The sequence below is a fragment of the Phaenicophaeus curvirostris genome, chromosome 12, assembly GCF_032191515.1.
Source record: "Phaenicophaeus curvirostris isolate KB17595 chromosome 12, BPBGC_Pcur_1.0, whole genome shotgun sequence".
Classification (NCBI taxonomy): Eukaryota; Metazoa; Chordata; class Aves; order Cuculiformes; family Cuculidae; genus Phaenicophaeus; species Phaenicophaeus curvirostris.
In genome coordinates this window covers 19,317,132-19,334,262 of record NC_091403.1, presented here as the reverse complement: position 1 = coordinate 19,334,262, position 17,131 = coordinate 19,317,132, and the positions used below count along the sequence as shown (strand labels likewise).

Genomic DNA, 17,131 nt, shown 5'->3' with positions numbered 1-17,131 from the left:
ATCATTGTGCCAGGGATGCTCAAGGGTTGTCAGCACAAATGCATCTCTGCAGGAGAAAGAGCTGATGGGGAAAGCATGGGGTGTTTGTCTCCAGGACCAAACCCTTTGGATGTGGAAGGCTTTGGCAAAACCTGGAAGCCAAAAAAAAATGCAAACAGTGGATTCAGAGGTCCAGATACCTCCATTTTTTAGAGCAAACCCAGCTTTCTTTTTTCCCCTCCAAACTGAGGCTTCAGCTTTTGAAGTGCAAAACCAGGAGTGGATGCTTAAAGGAAATCTGGAGACATTTCACCCATCAGTTTAAGACAGTTGCAAGACTTGGAGGTTGCAAATATTTCCCTGGACCTGGTATGCAGGATGGAAATTAGGGGTGATGGTGGTGGTGGTGTTCCCTACCCCAGCTCCTTGGCACTGGTGTGGTATTTTTCTCTGCAAGCCCCTCTCTATCTCCACGTGCTGGCTGGGGATGGGGGGGATGACATCCCTGGTTACATCCCAGCTCCACTCAGGCATCAGAAATGACAGAGCAGATCACATTGGCTCTTCTTAAGACAAACAGGGATAAAATCACAGAATCATGGAATCATTAAGATTGGAAAACACCTCTAAAATCACTCAGTCCAACCACCCAACACCACTGTGCGTACTAAACCACGTCCCCAAATGCCACGTTCACAAGTTTTTTGAACCCCTCCAGGGATGGAGACTCCATTGCCGTGCTGGGCAGCCTCTGCCAGGGCTTCACCACTCTGCCAGTGAAGACGTTTTTCCTAATACCCAATCTAAACCTCCCCTGGTGAAACTTGAGGCCATTTTCTCTTGTCCTATCCCTTGTTACCTGGGAGAAGAGCCCAGCACCTACAACCTCCTTGCTGGGAGCTGCAGAGAGTGATGAGGTCTCCTCTCAGCCTCCTCTTCTCCAGGCTAAACAGCCCCAGGTCCCTCAGCTGCTCCCAGAACCCCTGGGCTCCAGCCCCTTCCCCAGCTCCTTTCCCTTCTCTGGATGCGCCCCAGCCACTGAAGGTCTCTCTTGCACTGAGGTGCCCAAAACTGAACCCAGGATTTGAGGTGCAGCCTCACCTGTGCTGAGCGCAGGAGGACGATCCCTGCCCTGCTCCTGCTGGCCACCCCATGGCTGATCCAAGCCAGGATGCTGTTGGCCTCCTTGCCCACCTGGGCCACTGCTGGCTCATGTTCAGACATTTCCCCTCCCTGGTCCAGCCACCCCCCAGCTCCAGCGCCTCCAGGTCCCCATACACAACCTCAGATGTGCCGGCTGTCCCCTCCATCCAGGCTTCCCTCTCTCGGTACATATATACATATGATATATATGTGTTATTGTTCTTATTTCTCCATGATGGATGGTTTATTGATCTGAAGCTTCTGTCCACAAAAAAAAAGCAGTTTAAAATTCCCTGAGCCTCAAAAATGACGGGTAGGTAGTTGGGACATTTGTCTTCTTTGCCACCTTTTCATGTTGATTTTATTATTAGTATTGATTTATTGAAATATATATTTATATATATATTTTTTTTCCTGTCCCTCCCCAGGAATCCCCCCACCCCCCCTTCCCTCCCCAAATCCGCGTGGCGGAGCTGGCGTCAGTTTTTGTTTTTCATTTTCTGCTTGGCCGGGATATAAGGCAGCACCGTCTGGGTGCTTTTATCGGCTACGGTCTGCGTGCTGCTGTTCCTCGTCAGCCGCCGTGCCGGGGGTCCACCACCACCACCACCACCACCGGTAGAAGGATGCTTCGAGGGTGGCCCCGCCAGCACCTTACGGCTGGGCTCCTCAGGACCATCATCCCCCAGAGACACTGTGCTGTCACCGTCCCGGTCGTCATCGCAGCACAGAGCATGGTAAAGCACCTTGTCGCTGAATCGCACCCGTTCTCGTGTGCCGGCTGGCCGGTGATGTGAGATCTTCTGGCTGGTCGTTGTGCCAAAGGCTTCCTCGCTGGATGAATCCGGGGTTCCCCCGCCCCGGGGACCGTTGGTGATGGGGATCCCACCGTTCATCAGCCGGTAATCGGGCTGGCGAGTTGGCGGGGGCTGCGGTCGGGGAGGCTCAGGACCGTCGCCAGGGTCAGAGGGGGTGGAAGTGTCCAGGAAGGAGCAGAATTCCCAGCTGTCGGAGAGGATGTCGGAGGTGGTAAAATCGAGGGGTCCCAGCTCGAAGATGCCCCCGCCCTTCTCGCTGCTGGAGGTGCTGCTGGCCGTCGCCGTCGTCCAGTCATCCGGCTCTAGCTCGAACTCAAAGTCAGATGTCAGTCGGTCGATCTGATTTACCACCTGTGGACAGACAGATGGACAGATGGGCAGAGGGGAGCCACGGGAGGGGGTCCTTCTGGTTTTGCTCCATGTTACCATCACATCCCTAAATCTCTGCCATTTCCCCTGGCACCACCAGTGTGATGAATTGGGAAGTCTTGTCCTGAGTGGAGCCGCTCTGGGAACCCCTCAGTGGGAACCAAAGCCCACCCGGTGGCACAGCACCCATGGGGCACAAGCAGGCAGTGAAGTCGTGTGCCACTAGGTGCTCAGTGGGGCAGGATTGGCCCTTCCCAGGGTGGTCCTGGGTCTTCCTTGTGCCCTGGGACCCTGAGTTCCACGCCAAATCCCCACAAATGTGGTGTACCTTGGTCCCTCACATTTGACCATGGGGAGCCACCAGCAACTGACATCATCTCCTCCTGGAAAAGGTGGCTCTGCAGGGGGGGGAAACTGAGGCAGGGGTTAGAAAATGTCCCAAGGTCATGGGACAAAATATACAGGAATGTGGGAGGGCTGTGGAGACAGCATTGTCACCCTTTACCCTGGCTAGGATGCTGATGGGCTCCATCCCTAGTACTCCATCTCTTGCAAGGCATTGAGCATATCAAGACCCGTGGTGGCTTGGGGACAGGGTTGTGGCTCCACCAGGGCGCAGAGGGTGAACCCCACATGCAACATGAACATAAAAAACCCTTAAAATTAAAAATATGTCTTGAACGTGGCTGTTGTTCAAGCCATGGGCAGGGCTGGAAGGGGAAGGAAGGGAGGAAGGACCACCTTCCTCCTGTGGCTTTCATGGACCATGGTCTCCATCTAAAGAACTTGCCAAGGTTTTTGATGCAAAAGGCTCATCACCTACCTTCCCATACAGTTCAAGGACCACCCAGCACTGAGCACAGCGCTAATCCTGCCCGGAGTTCCCCAGTTCCCCCTAAGTCCCCACTGCCGCGGCACTCGGATGAAGCTGTAGCTGTTTCTCCATGGCAATTCTTGGCTGGTGTTTCTGCATGTATATATATGTGTGGGGGTGTGTGTGGTTTTATTTTGTGTGGGAGGCAGAGCACGACGTGAAAATTCAACTCAGCAGCAGTTGGAAGTGCGTATTTTTGGAAGGGTTTCTGGCTCACCTCCCCTCCCATCTCCGGGGGGAGCTGGCAGAGGGCCTGGCTGATCCCAGCACTGCCAAGCAGGAGGTGGGCAGCGGCAGACAAGGAGGGTGCTGGGGGGAACCCCTCAATGCTCCCTGTACCTATTTGTGCACCCAGTTGATCCATTTTGTTCTTGGACACCTCCCCATCGCATGCATCCATGGGTATTGGTGCCCTCTGGCGTATGGGGGCTGTGTCCCTCCTGCTGCTCCCTGGACCCCTACCCCCACAAGGAGCAACTGAGAGTGAAAAAACCCACTTTGCTTGGCTTTTCCAGGTGATTTCTCCACGCACAGTAGTTTTTTCCTGGTTATTTTGCTCGACTGTCTTTCTCTCCCCATTTTTCCTTCCCCTGCCCTTCGACACATCCTTTCCCGGTAGGAATCAGCCACAAATTTCCCAAAATAAGAGAGGGAAGACAAATCAATGGGTGATATCTTGCCAGATATGTTTTGTTTCCCTCTCCTCATGCTGCCAAAAAAACTCTACCATACTTCCACTGGTGCCATGGTTCATCAATAGATGTTGGATCTTCTCACTCACCAAGAATAATTAACCACGGCACATCTCTCCATAATTTTGATGCTGTTGTTATCCCCTAACTTCATTCTTTCGGGCACTTTTACTGGGGAAACCGAGTCCTTGGGCTCAGACACCCCATCCCATCCTTGTGACAGGTGGCTAAGTGTGGGCACCCCAAAGCTGCTGTCGTGGTGCCAGGTTGCCCTTCACCCCTGCATCCCTCTGCTTGATGTCAGTGCACAGAGGTTTGGGTCAATACCATAAATCACTAGAAATGCACCACAAACCACAGCTCAGCAGGGCAGGCTCCTTGCAAAGCCCTCGCAGTGGATGAGGATGCGTTAAGAATCAAGTAAGAGACAGAGTAAAGAGTAATTTAATATGTCTGGTCATCTGAAACCAGGAGCCTGAGGAGATGATGGCGCTGCCAGCAGCCCAAGTGGCTCCATTACACTCCGCTGACCTAATTTTAATAAAATTTCCCTCTTTGAGCTCATCACTTGTTTGACAGCCCTGCCCATGCAGCTCTCGTGCTCTGCCAAGCTCCCAAGGAGATGGCATCGGGGGTGGGAGACCCTAACCACCCCAGTTTGCTTGTTGGGGGATCCAGCTGAAGCCACACAGCATCCCCTCTTTTAAATCACCTGCAGGTCCTCACAGAACATCTCCAGGTTCTGGCTACGGGGAGGACCATTTCCTGAGCTACCAAATGCTATGTGACAACACGGGGTTAAGCTGGAGAGGCACCTGTGAAGGATAAAATAGTGTCACTTCCATAGGCCACAAGTGCAAGGGGCACCGGGGTCTGATACAGTTTGGGTGAGCGTGATGAGTCTGAATTTTTGATAGGAATGGTTGGACTCGATGATCTGGTGGGTCTCTTCCAACCTGGTTATTCTATGATTCTATGATTCTATAATTTGTGCATTTGCTGCGTGGTACAAAGACAGAGCAGAGCAACTGGGGAGCCCCTGGGAACGAGGAGACCTGTTCTGAGATGGGACTGGCTGGTGTCACCAGGAAGATGCAGGTTGAAGGGCTGGAGGTTGCTGCCCAGGATCGTGTTGGACACGTTGGAAATAAAAGCTGCCAGAAAATACCTTTTGAGGGGGGAAATGGTGCAGGAGAGCCTGGAAGAAGATTGGGTTGGAAATGAGAGAAGCACTCCCACTATCACACCTGTGATGGGCACTAACACACCCTAACAGCCTCAATTAGCCCCACCTATGACCCACACCCCACCCCACCCTGCCCATGGCCCAGGAAACCATATAAGTTCATCCCAGGAGCAGTAGTCTCCTCCTGACCTGTCCTCAGCTCTAGGGGTGGTTTCTGTCCTGGCTTATAGAATCACAGAATGGTTTGGGTTGGAAGGGACCTCAAAGCCCATCCAGTCCCACCCCCTGCCATGGGCTGGGACACCTTCCACTGGATCAGGGGCTCCAAGCCCCATCCAATCTGGCCTTGAACACCTCCAGGGATGGGGCAGCCACCACTGCTCTGGGCAACCTGGGCCAGGACCTCCCCACCCTCACAGCAAAACATTTCTTCTTAAGATCTCAACCTCTCCTTTTTCAGCTCAAAACTATTCCCCCTCATCCTATCCATGCACTCCCTGATCAAGAGCGCCTCCCCAGCTCTCCTGGAGCCCTTTCAGCACTGGAAGCTGCTCTAAGGTCTCTCTGGAATCTTCTCTTTTCCCAGGCTGAACAACCCCAGCTCTCTCAAACCTTTCCTCATAGGGGAGGTGCTACAGCCCTTGGATCATTTTCATGGCCTTCTCTGGACTTGCCACAGCAGCTCCATGTCCTTCCCATGCTGAGGACTCCAGAACTGGACACAGGGCTCCAGGTGAGGTCTCATCAGAGTGGAGCAGAGGGACAGAATCTCCTCTTGCCCAGCTGCTCCCGCTGCTTTGGATGCAGCCCAGGACACGGTCTGGCTTTCTGGGCTGCGAGCACATATTTCTGGCTCATGCTGAGCTTCTCATCCACCAGAACCCCAAGTCCTTCTCCTCGGGGCTGCTCCGAATCCATTCTCTGCCCAGCCTGTGTTTATGCTTGGGGTTGCCCTCACCCAGGTGTAGGACCTTGCACTTGGCATTGGTGAACCCCATGAGGTTCACACAGTCTCACCTTTCCAGTGTGCACAGCTCCTTCTGGATTACAGCTCTTCCTTTCTTGAGGGAACATTGAAATCCCTCCCTGATCCTGCCTTGGGGATGGACCTTGGGTCTACGTCTTGTCCCTGTCTTCTGGAAGGAGTCTGGGTCCCCAAAGCAGGCTGGGGACAGACAGCTGAGTGCTTCTCGTTCCAGACAGCAGCAGGCAATGGGCTTTACCTGAGCTCCTCACCCACCATCTCCAACTTATTGTTCCTGCCTCCTTGCCCATGCAAGACCTCTGGGGAGGGCAGACAGGGACCCATCTGCCTTTCAAGCTTTGGCTTCGAAGGGTGCTGAGGGCAAGCTGGGAGCATCCACACCAGCATCCACAAGAAGGTCTTGCAATTAGAAATGACAATTGCTTCTGTTCCCAAGGGACCACCAGATTCCTTTTCTCCCCCCCCCCCTTTTTTTTTTCTGCTTTTCTTTGGGGGCGAAACTGAAGAAAAGAGGAGAAAAAGAAAAAAAAAGGGATGATGTGACCTCTTCTTTCCCAGTGACAAGAAAGAATTGAGAAAAAGGACAGGAAAAAAGCTGTCTCTGGGAAACACCCAGCTATTATTATTTTTTAATAAGGTAGAAAATGATTCTGCTGAATCCCTCAGCTAAAATGAGATCACCTCTGTTTGCACGAAGGCTCGGTGATTACAGCACCAGGTGCAGGGCAAGCATCTCCCTGGGCTTCAAGTTGGGTCGCTGTGACCTGGAGTCTCTGCTCCTCCTCATTAAAGGAACCTGCTGCAATTGGGGCTCCGTGAGTGTCAGGAGGAGGCACGTCTCCATCCTGGTCCCCATCTCAGTCCTCACCACAGCACGCAGGGATTAGTGTCACATCAGCTCACTCGGGGCTATTTTTAAGAGTGCTTCTATTCTGAACGGGTGGTGGTGGTGGCGGGGGAAGGGAGGGGGTGTTAAATACCTATGTGACACTTGGTACCCGCTGAGGATTTAAATGTAAAGTAGGATTTGGTCTTTTGTCCCCCCTTTCCTCCTTCCCGAGGCAGGTTGGTAAAGATTTCTAGCTGAGGCCATCACTGCTGGCAGAGGGAGCCGGGGGAGAGCAGTGGGGAGGGATGGATGGAGCAGACCTGGGTCAGGTGGTTTCGGGTGAGACCCTGGTAATGCTCTCATCCCCTGGGAACTGAGGTGGCTCTGCACCCCTACAAGCAGGTGAGGAGGGCTGGGGTGTCCCCAGCATGTGCCGGAGGTGCCATAGGGGTGACAAAGAGATAAAGTGTCCCTGTCCTTACTCTCCTTTTGCAAAGAATCATAGAATCATAGAATTGTAGAATAACCAGGTTGGAAGAGACCCACCGGATCATCGAGTCCAACCGTTCCTATCAAACACTAAACCATGTCCCTCAGCACCTCGTCCACCCGTCCCTTAAACCCCTCCAGGGAAGGTGACTCAACCCCCTCCCTGGGCAGCCTCTGCCAGTGCCCAATGACCCTTTCCGTGAAAAATTTTTCCCTAATGTTCAGCCTGAACCTCCCCTGGTGGAGCTTGAGGCCATTCCCTCTCGTCCTGTCCCCTGTCACTTGGGAGAAGAGCCCAGCTCCCTCCTCTCCACAACCTCGTTTCAGGTAGTTGGAGAGAGCAATGAGGTCTCCCCTCAGCCTCCTCTTCTCCAGGCTGAACACCCCCAGCTCTCTCAGCCGTTCCTCATAAGGCCTGTTCTCCAGCCCCCTCACCAGCTTCGTTGCTCTTCTCTGGACTCGCTCCAGAGCCTCAACATCCTTCTTGTGGTGAGGGGCCCAGAACTGACCCCAGGATTCGAGGAGCGGTCTCACCAGTGCCGAGTCCAGAGGGAGAATAACCTCCCTGGACCTGCTGGTCACACCATTTCTGATCCAAGCCAAGATGCCATTGGCCTTCTTGGCCACGTGGGCAAAAGAACCCCCTTTTGGGTGACAACAGAGTATCCTTGGTACCAGGGGTACCCGGCAGTGGGAAACTAGGGAGCAAACTGACCCTGTACATGGTGTCACTGAGGGGCCTCATCCTGTTGTGTCTAAGTGCCCTGAAAGCAGGTTCTGGGTGGCCAAGGGTGCTCAGCTCTCGTCTAAAGGGATGAGCTTTGAGCAGGCAGAGGACGGACTAGAGCAAGGCAGAAGGATGGGCCCGTGTCCCTGTGGTGCCTTGTGGAGACCGGCACCAAGCAAGAATGAGCTAAACCACGGTGCTGGCCGGTTCACTCCCACCCCAAATCTGTTCCCACCATTGAGCCCAACTGGGAATTGCTCCCCTCACCTCACACACAGACCCCCCCTACCTCTGAATACTGCTGGCAGCAAGGAGCTTTCCAGGTAAAAGCCCCCTAGCCCCAGATTGCGTGCTTACCTCCCCAGCTGAGCCAGATGTTGAACATCTGGAGCATCCTTGTTTTTTAATGGGATTTTTAGTTATCATCTCGACTGCAAATTAAGCGTGGGGGTTCCTGGCTTGGTGGCTCCAGCTTCCACCTTTTGGCCATGCTGTTTCTTTCTGAGGAGCTAAAGCTCCTGGAAGCTTGGAAAGATGCTGGAGAGGTGAGAGGATGAGAGCGGACTTCAAAGGCTTCATGGCTGGTAATTGGTAATGCACATATTCCCAAGGCCAGGGAAGGAGCTGGGAGATGCTGGGATCAAAGTGGTGTGATCTAACGGCCCCTTCATCCTGGTGTGGCCTTTGAAGCAGATTGGTGCTTGGGGCAGGTACTACCAGGCAAAAGCTTGGTCCATGGCAGGGAGATCAAAGCAGGGGGACAGGGCACTGCGCTGCCTGAGGTACCTTTGCTTCAATGATGAGGGGACCTCTGTGTGTCCCCTCTGCAGTCCTCCTTCGCGACGTAGCTGTTTTCCCAACCCAGAGCCAAATTTGTTGTCCCCAGCTGCGCTGAGAGAGGATTTTTGTGCATCCCCCTCCTATCCCAAGCTCCCTCAGCTGCTGGCTCCATCCCCAGAAACCCATCGCACACCTCCAGCAGCACATTTTGGGGACCAAAGCATCTTCCCATGCTATGCAGCTGCTTTTGTAGGCTGGATCCAACCTGCCTGGCTTCACACCCTGCTTTGCTGCCGGCTGATGCACAATGGGGATGCGCAATGGAACCACATGATTCATGCAAAAAAAATCCCAACCCCATTCCCAAAGCATCAAATAATCCCGGAGGCGTTTGACACCATCGACTTGAACGTTAACTCCTCCCTCCACGGGGGAAAAACCTCCAGCAGAGCCCCCACAGCCAAACTCTCCTGGAGCAGGGACCTTTCCACATCTCCCAAACCACTTCCCAGTGCAGGCGAGTTGAGTAAATATTTAATAAGGAATAAATGATTAATCGCAAACCGAAGCAGGGTTACAGGGGCCTCTCTTCCCTGAGCTGATGCTTATAAATGAGAAGGTTGTGGTTCTCGGGATCATTTGCTAGATCATCAGCTGCTAAATAGTTCAAAATCATCGTGCAGATCTCTAAACTGTGTTATTATTAGAATAATAAGCTGCCTTCTTGCTGTGAACTTTCCCAAGCGTTCCCAGCTAATCACCTATTGATTACAACATTATTAAGGTATTTATTATCATAAGGGGTTGCAGGAGGATTTTCCTCCTACCAAAGGCTTGGAGGGGACCCCTTGGTGCTGCTTCCCTTGGTAGAGGAACCTCACTGCTCCTAAGTCAGGGGGCACAGGGAGGATAGGATGCTTCCCACGGGATTTTTTTGGGGGGGTTGCACACAGCGAGACTTGCACAGATGTTTTGTTTTGTTTCCCATCTCTGAGTACACCCCATGGATGGGGAAGCCTCAGAGTTGGAAGGGAGCTCAGCCTTGCAGTGAAGATGGCTGGGACCTCCTGGGATATCTTCTTCCTGGTGGCATCACCCTTATTCCTGTGGGAAAAGGACGAGGCTGGCAGGAGGCGCGTGGGAGGGCAGGCAGCGTGGCAAGTGCTCGGCGGAAGCGCCTTCCCTGCCTGCCTCCTGCCTGATTTCTACTTCCAGTGTGTGATTTCAATCAAAGATTTTAATAATCATTTTCCCTGCACATAATTCAGCCCTGTCTTGGAGTGCTGGGGAATAATTATATACACAAAAGGGAAAGGGAGGGAGGGAGAGTGGGAGCGGGGAAACTGGTAAAACAGCATCATGAATCAAACGGACATCTGGAATGACAGCCTTCAGGTGGGAACTGCTCCCAGGAGCTGGGGATGGAGCCTCAATCAGGGTCTGGCCTCATGCTGCATCCCCATGTGGAGCGGAGCTGCCCTGCAGTCCCACACCAAAGCCTTCCTCTGGAGCATCCTGCAATCTCAGCTGAGTCCAGGACTCAAAACCTCTGCTGGAGCAAGGATCACCCGTGAGGAAAGCCTAATGTAAGCCAGAGCCTGCTACACCCAGAGCTGGTGAGTAGTTTTGGAGCAGGAATCATTACTGGGTGAAAGTCCTTGTGCCCACAAAGGGGCTTTGATGGTTTCAGGGTTTATTTTTGTCAAGCTGGTTATGACCTGTCTGCTTCTTCCAGACCTGCAAAGCCAGCTCCTCTTACAAAGACAATGTGGAAGGAGCAGGTTCAGCATCATCCAGTGCCCTCCAGCATTGCCCAGAGAAGGGTTTCTGGCTCCACAGGTGCCTCTGGTGCAGCAGGATCAGGTCCACCACTGCCCCATGCCCCAGGCAGAGGAGATGGCTGCAGGGATGGACATTTCCAAAGCCCCCACGGTGGCTCTGTTAGAGAACACACCAAATATTGCAAGTGCTGGGACACTGTGGGCATTGTTGAATGGGCTTTAATGACCCTGAGCACCCCTCCTGGGACCCCCACCATGAGCCCATTTAGGCTCAGGGGCCACCACTCCCTGCCTGGGGCTGCTGTCCATCCCTAGCCTCGCCCCCCTGTCCTGGCCCTTAATCCTGTTGAGGAAGAGCATAACTACGTGCAAGGTAGGAAACCACGAGGGTTTACTTTGTTTACTTCTTTCCTTTCACTGATATCCTAGAGCTTATGATTTGCCAGCCTGCTGTCTACCACATACTTGTCTGGATGGGCTTGAAAGAGTTCCATGTAAGAGATCCAGAATTTCCAAAGCCTCTAATGCCCAACATCTTGTTTTGGGGAAAAACACACTTCTATTTATTTTGAGTCACTGGAGCCTGGTTTAGCCTGGTTGTACCGGTGTTTTTTAAGCTCCAGAGCCTGCTCTTCCATGGAGTTTAATGCTGTTTTGTCTAAATTCAATTAATTGCTGCAAAGTTCCATGGCTGTGTTGTAAGGCTTGTTGAGAAGGGTTGAAGTTTAGAACCCACCTTGTGGTGAGGACCTTGTGGCTGGCTCTGACGTCCCATGATGTGTGGGGCTCTTCCAGGGCAGCTATGGGATGCAGTCTGCTGCCTAGGAATGTGCCAGCTCCATGGAAAATTCATCTCCAGACCTCAGTGGAGAAGGCATCTTATGGGGCATGGGCCCCCAACCTGCACAAGAGCATGGTCTCCCCGGCGTGAGGGGCAGAGAATGGGTGTCCTCTCTGCTCCTTAGAGCATAGGGACCTGCTGTGCCTAGCTCAGCTCTTCCATCCTCCAACGTTAATCCTCCTTCTCTTCTGAGTCTGCTTCCCAAAACTTGTCCACAAGGAACATTAAGAGTCCCTTACCCCTCCCTGTGTCCTCAGGCTGCCTTCTCTCCTCTGCTCCGAGACACGACCTGACTTGGGCAGCCTACCAAGAACGTTGCAGGGATGATCAAGGTCCTCCTGGCCCAAGGAGCTGGACAGAGACCTTGTGGGTCCACTCAAAGCTTGGTGGGAAGCACAGCCTGGCCCCAGCTGTGAAATGGTCAGAGATTTGTTCTAGCCCAGTCCTTCTTACCCATCCACATCCTTGCCAGGAGGGATACTCCTATGATCATGGTTGTCCCCCTTGACTTTAAATCCATGGGCTCAATCAAAGGGGCCAATTGCTATCATCCTCACTTTAAAGCCTCTCTAAGCTCCTGGAGGAGCATGAAGTGAGCTTAGACTAAATGGAAAATAGCTTGCCTCCTGATTATTACAATAATGACTGTTTTTAATCCATCGGAGATTTGTTGAAGGGGTTTTGGGCTCCCCATTGCTGTTGTGGGAACTGGGGGGGCTTTTTGCTTTAGGCAGCAGGGTTTGTTTTCTGCTGCATGAAGGACCAGCAAAGCCACAACAGAAAGAGAACTCTTAGGAATCCCATGGCCAGGTGAAGTCCTTACAGGGACCCAGCTGGGTGGTGGGGTGGATTGTGACGTATACCCTGGCACTGGCTTTCCCCAGCAGGACAACCTCCCTAAAATCTCCTGGGCTGAGCAGAACCACCTCAAAGCAGGACACTGCATCCCAGAGGATGCTTCAGGCAAGCAGATGTCACCTCCCTGACCACGGCCACATCTGCGCAGAGGATGACGTTGCTCCACCTGCATCAGCACTCTCTCGGTGGCACCCAAATGTCACCGACCCATGCAAGGCTGCTCCACAGTGGCCCCATGGCAAAACCTCCAGCAATTTCTGCCCTTCCTGGGGGCCGATGAGGTTTTGCATAGTTCTGGTTACAACCCCATCGCACTCGGCTCAGGCCACAGCAAGGATGCAAATGCCCACCTGTCCTATTGTGAAAGCAACCTGCACGCTGTGCTCAAGGCTACTGAACGCTTTCCATCCACTGCTTCACCGTCACCTGCAGAGCTGTCCTAAATCACCAGCCCCATCCAGGTCCCCTTCTCCAGAAACGTGTTGTCCAAACCCTTGAGCCACAAACACATTAAATCCTCCACCAAACTGGGTCTGTTGTGCTTCTGCACTGGGAAGGAACTCCAAACACAGTTTGCGTTCCTGTGTATTAGTGTATATACATTTATATATGTATGTTTTTGCAGGAGCAATGGATCCCAACAGCCAGGCTTTAGGACAACCAGACACTCTGCCCCCCTGCCCTGCCCATGGACCCCTCTTCACTGCACCCAGAGCACATGCCGGTATTTTTGGTGCCCTCTGCAATGCAAGAGGGACACATCATCCCCTCTCCATTCCCCTCTCTGGTTTGAAAGAGGCCTGAAAAACAGCCCCCAAGGCAGAGCAGAAGCAAATCCGCGCCTGCTGCACAGCACCAGCAGCATCCACTGGTCATCCAGTGCGTGACCTCATGGTTCTTCTCCCACCACCAGCACCTGAGGGGCCGCTGCCTTGGCTGGGCCCCTGACCCAGAGCAAACCTTGGTGTCAAGGTCAAGAGTAATTTTACAAAATATGGCTCTTTTTTTTTCTTCTCTACTCCCAAATCCTACTGCAGCTCAGTTGGGCTGTGCCACCCTAGGAGGTGATGGGCTGGGGATGCTGAGCTGGTTCTGCTCCTCCCAGCCCAGCCCCAGAGGCAGGGAGATGGGGACGGGGCACCCCAGCAGCTACCGCGACCCACGCAGGGACGTGATGGCACCCCAGGTCTTTCCTACCTCTCGGAGCTCCTTGGCCACCTCCTTGAGCTCCTGTAAAATGCCTTCCAGTTGCTCGATCACCATTTTCATCCGACTCCGGATTCTTTCCCTTTCGCAATTACTCTTGCTGCTGCTACAATTGCTGCTGCTGCTGCTGGGCTGGTCACTGGGCTGCCTGTCCTGGCAGGTCTGGGAGTCCATCCTTCCCTACCGGCCTCGGTTCCTGGCCCCAACGGCTCTGTCCATCCTGCTCCCCTCTAGCCGGGTGGCCTGGCGTCCACACAGCCCCTCTCGGCTGGGGAGCTTTCAACATCTTAACGTTCCCCTGCCTCCAAGAAAGTCCCAGCCGCACGCTCGCCTCCCTGCGAGGTCGGGGGGCTCCGGTTCAGAGTGGGGAGCAGGCTCAGGATGCACCATGCGGAGTCGGGAACGCTGCAGAGGACCTCAGCTGGTGGCTGTGGGGAGATGTGGGGCGGCCATGGGGTGAGCAGAGAAGGCGAACGCTCCCTTGGTTGGGCAGGGTTTCACCTGCCTGCTGCGGCAGAGCTGGAGGAGGAGGAGGAGGAAGAGGAAGAGTCCCTCGGATGTCCCAGGAAGCTAAAATCCAGCGGCTCACGCCTTGCCTGCTCCCCGATGCCAGGGAGGGGGATGCAGGGCTGGGTGTCCCCGGGGAGCGATGCAGCTCCCTGCGTCCAGCCCTCGCTCCGAGGTCGCCAGCTCCGACACTGGGTGGTGGTGGTGGTGGGGGTCTCCCAGCTGGGCACAGGCGTCCTGGGAAGCCCAGGGTCCCCTCCTGCAAGGACAGACAGACAGACATCAAGGAGCCATCCCTTCTGGAGCCAGAAATCTAGCAGGAGGGGAAAGGGGGAGGAGGGGGGGGCTCTGCCCATTCCCGCCTTGCCTTGATCTCTGGTGGAGGGTAGGATGGAACCTCGCACTGTCTCTGGCACCCCCTTTTTTGCTCCCTGGCACCCCCTTTTTGCTCTCTCCCCAGTGTGAGATCCAGAGCCTGGGCACAGAGGGCTCTCACTGAGCCAGATGGGTGGGTAGACAGACAGACAGACAGACGTGCAGCTCAGGAACTTACCGTTGTGATCCAGAGCCCCTTGGCTCCAGTTCAAGCTCTTCCTTGTCCTTATTTTTTTTTCTTCTCCTTTTCTGGCTTCCTTCCCCTCCTCCTCCTCCTCTTCCTCCTCCCTCAGGGCTTCTGCGTGGCACAGGAGGAGTCCGGGGGCCACTTTCTTTCGGTCGCTGTCGGAAGGGGTGAGACATTATCAGAGGTGACAGCCTGCCATAGGGGAGGGGGGGGGACACGACACGCACATCCCAAGGGTCCCCTTCGCTTTGACTGGGGTGTCATGCAGCACCCTCCCCTCCACCACCCTCACTCCTGGGTTCAAGCCCCAACATCTCCTCAGCCAAGGATGGGGGAGGAACCCACCTTGCCCCCAAATCCACCTCACTTCCCTCTGGGAGGCGTGAAGCAGCACAGGTAGAAGTGGAGGGGATGGGGGGCACATCCCCCCCAGCTCAGGGGGGATGGTGGGGGGCTGCATGCGTGCACTTCCATCCCCACTACCTGCATCCTCCATCCCCACTACCTGCATCCTCCATCCCTACTGCTTGTGTTCTCCATCCTTGGTGCCCGCATCCTCTGGGGCACTGGGGGTGGAAGAAGTCGGTACCCACATCCTCCATCCTTGGTACCTGCACCCTCCGTGCCCGGTACCTGCATCCTCTGGGGCACTGGGGATGGAAAAGGTCAGTACCTGCGTCCTCTGGAGCAGTGGGGATGGAAGAGTTTGGTACCCGCATCTTCTGGGGCACTGGGGGTGGAAGAAGTCGGTACCCACATCCTCCATCCCTGATACCTGCACCCTCCGTGCCCAGTACCCGCATCCTCTGGGGATGGCAGAGGTCGGTCCCTGCATCCTCCATCCCTGGCACCTCCATCCTCTGGGGCACCGGGGATGGCAGAGGTCGGTCCCCGCATCCTCTGCGCACGGGGGATGGAAGAGGTCGGTCCCTGCATCCTCCATCCCCGCTGCCCGCATCCTCCATCCTTGGTACCTGCCACCCTCCGTGCCTTGTCCCCGCATCCTCTGGAGCACGGAGTATGGAAGAGGTCGGTCCCTGCATCCTGCACCCCCGGTGCCCGCATCCTGCATCCCCGCATCCTCCATCCCCGCTGCCCGCATCCTCCATCCTTGGTACCTGCCACCCTCCGTGCCCGGTCCCCGCATCCTCTGGAGCACGGGGGATGGAAGAGGTCGGTCCCTGCATCCTGCATCCCCGGTGCCCGCATCCTGCATCCCCGGTGCCCGCATCCTCCATCCCGGTGCCCGCATCCTGCATCCCCGCATCCTCCATCCCCGCTGCCCGCATCCTCCATCCCCGCTGCTCGCATCCTCCATCCCCGGTGCCCGCACTCCCTTCCCTCCCTCCCCGCACCCCCGCAGCCTCCCCCGGTGCCCCCGGGACCGACCGGCGGCCGCGCTGCGGGCTCAGGGCCGTCGTCCCCGGGGGCTCGGTGCGGGCGGAGCGGGGCGGGCGGCGGCCCCCGGCGGCCCGGGCAGAGCCATGGGGCGGGCGGAGCGGCCCCCCGGCCCCCGGCCCCCGGCCGCAGCCTCCCCCGCTCCCCGCGGCTCCCGCTCCGGCTCGCCCCGGCGGCTGCTGTGTCAGAGAAAGGGGCTGAGCCTCCGCCGGGCTGGGGGGGGCTTAAAGGGGCCGGGAGCCCCTTTAGAGGTGGAGCAGCGCTCGGGGAAACTGAGGCAGCGCTGGGGGGGGGGTTGGGGTGGGGGGTTGTATGGGGGAGAGGAGGCTGTGCCTCAGTTTCCCCGCGCCGAATCATCATCTCATCAAGGATGGTCCCTTCTAGGTGCAAAATGTCAATCCCCGCCCTGTGGGTCCTGGTTGGGGCCGATTTCATTGGCTCCACCGGGGGGGGTTCAGGCTGGACATCAGGAAAACATTTTCATGGAAAGGGTCATTGGGCACTGGCAGAGGCTGCCCAGGGAGGGGGTTGAGTCACCTTCCCTGGAGGGGTTTAAGGGACAGGTGGACGAGGCGCTGAGGGACATGGTTTAGTGTTTGATAGGAATGGTTGGACTCGATGATCCGGTGGGTCTTTTCCAACCTGGTGATTCTATGATTCTATGATTTCTGCAGGACCTGTGAATAACTAACTGCCCAGGGATGCCCAAGCATCATCCTAGCGAGGGTCCCTCCTGCCTGGGCAGGAGGAAAAAAGCAGCCATGATCCTGTGTGTATTCGTGGGGCTGGGCTGGGGGGGACCCCAACGAGGAGAGGGAATTGGACCGAATTGGGGATCCAGCCTGGAAAAGTCCAGCCAGCAATGGGAGTAAGGATTTTTTTCTTGTCCTAGAGCTGAACCACAACGATAGGTGGCAATCCCAGGTCTGCCAGAGGCGAGGCAGCGTGTGCGCATACGTGTTATTTATTGCCTCCTACTGGGTATGTTCAAAAGTGCTGAACACGCTTTTTGGCATGGACCCGAACTGACTCATCCTTTAGTGAGCAGCTCGTCATGGAATGATGCTTTGGGGACTCTTCCGATTCCCACTGGACTTTCAGGTCTGG

At 55.3% G+C, this 17,131-nt stretch overlaps 1 protein-coding gene across 2 annotated transcripts; it reads right to left on the bottom strand.

The window, feature by feature from the left end:
- Positions 1–1,568: 1,568 nt before the first annotated feature.
- On the bottom strand, positions 1,569–16,152 carry INSYN1 (inhibitory synaptic factor 1). 2 transcript variants are annotated; one of them, XM_069866767.1, is made up of 4 exons: positions 16,016–16,152; positions 14,614–14,781; positions 13,549–14,320; positions 1,569–2,291 (listed from the first exon to the last, which is right to left on the bottom strand). In XM_069866767.1, the coding sequence occupies exons 3-4, from the start codon at positions 13,729–13,731 to the stop codon at positions 1,602–1,604; spliced, it is 873 nt and encodes a 290-aa protein (XP_069722868.1). In that variant the 5' UTR covers positions 13,732–14,320; positions 14,614–14,781; positions 16,016–16,152; the 3' UTR covers positions 1,569–1,601. The 2 variants fall into 2 exon arrangements, with proteins under 2 accessions (XP_069722868.1, XP_069722866.1); XM_069866765.1 differs by having other exon boundaries at positions 13,549–14,323; positions 14,618–14,781.
- Between the last annotated feature and the right edge of the window lie 979 nt (positions 16,153–17,131).

Excerpts from the sequence above, each read along its gene's own strand:
- INSYN1 (XM_069866767.1), bottom strand. The coding sequence starts at position 13,731 with ATGGACTCCCAGACCTGCCAGGACAGGCAGCCCAGTGACCAGCCCAGC. Across the intron at positions 2,292-13,548 it reads TGGCCAAGGAGCTCCGAGAG|GTGGTAAATCAGATCGACCG; the intron begins GTAGGAAAGACC and ends GTCTGTCCACAG.